A 968-nucleotide genomic window follows, 5' to 3' on the forward strand; every position below is an offset into this window, starting at 1 on the left:
CAACACAGGACTTTGACCCAGGAGAGCGGGGTTCGTGTCCCGCTAAACCGTCCCGTTATCCCTGTGTCTCAGGGAACCTTAACCCTCATGTTGTCCTCGGGTCAAATTTGACCCGTTTTCAGTTTTTTCATCACAAAAAAAATGGGCCTTTGAAAAAAGGTGAAAATGTCAACATTAGAAATATCAAACAACTTTGGAAAAAACATCAAAAAAAGCCCCCGCAACATTGAACAAGTGACAAAAATGTCAGAAAAAGCGATAACAAAAACTATCACCGACTTCAATGGCAGAAGCTCGCTCTCGCCGTTCCTGGTTTTGTGGGTACAGGCAATGTTTCTATGGTAACAGCAATTTGGACCAATCAGAGACGTTGCTGTGCTCCAATAGATTGCAGATAAAACATGTTTTTCTTAACCCTTGTGTTGTCTTTCGGGACCCTCTCGTATCCCTCTCAAACGACTTATTTGGGGTTTTAAAAACAATTCTGAAATAAAATTTCACTTCATAATCTATTATCAAATATTGTCTTTATCTCCATTTCCAACAGCTGAGATAACATCTATGTTTAGGGAATGCATCAGTCTCTACTAGCACACTATTAAACATGGAAGTGGGGTTTTTATCATAAGGTTATAATTCATGTTAAAATCCTCTATGGAAACAACATAAGTGTCATATCCAGAATAATGTTCTGAGTCAGGAAGACATGTTTATCTCAGGAAATAAGGAAAGGACGCTGATTTCAGGTAGAAAACATGGAACTTGGACCATTTTTCTTCTTGTATAAAATCTGAAATGGGTCAATTTGACCTGAACACCAAGGATTAAAACAGATGATTTCACACAGAAAGTGGCTGTAGAGAGACAAAACATCTTAATATTTACGTTATGTTTCCGCAGGCGCTGTGAGAGGAACCCGTGCATGCTGGGAGACAAGGCGTGCACCCAGGCGCCCAACTCCATCTCGT

At 40.1% G+C, this 968-nt stretch overlaps 1 protein-coding gene across 1 annotated transcript in view; it reads left to right on the forward strand.

Moving 5' to 3' along the window:
* LOC117949015 (fibulin-7-like) overlaps positions 1 to 968 on the forward strand; it is a 9,866-nt gene that overhangs the window by 5,869 nt on the left and 3,029 nt on the right. Inside the window, exon 7 of the mRNA XM_034879006.1 lies at positions 901 to 966. Within this exon, the coding sequence (XP_034734897.1) occupies positions 901 to 966 (66 nt within the window). The remainder of the gene's footprint in view (positions 1 to 900; positions 967 to 968) is intronic.

Source organism: Etheostoma cragini, chromosome 8, assembly GCF_013103735.1.
Source record: "Etheostoma cragini isolate CJK2018 chromosome 8, CSU_Ecrag_1.0, whole genome shotgun sequence".
Taxonomy (NCBI): domain Eukaryota; kingdom Metazoa; phylum Chordata; class Actinopteri; order Perciformes; family Percidae; genus Etheostoma; species Etheostoma cragini.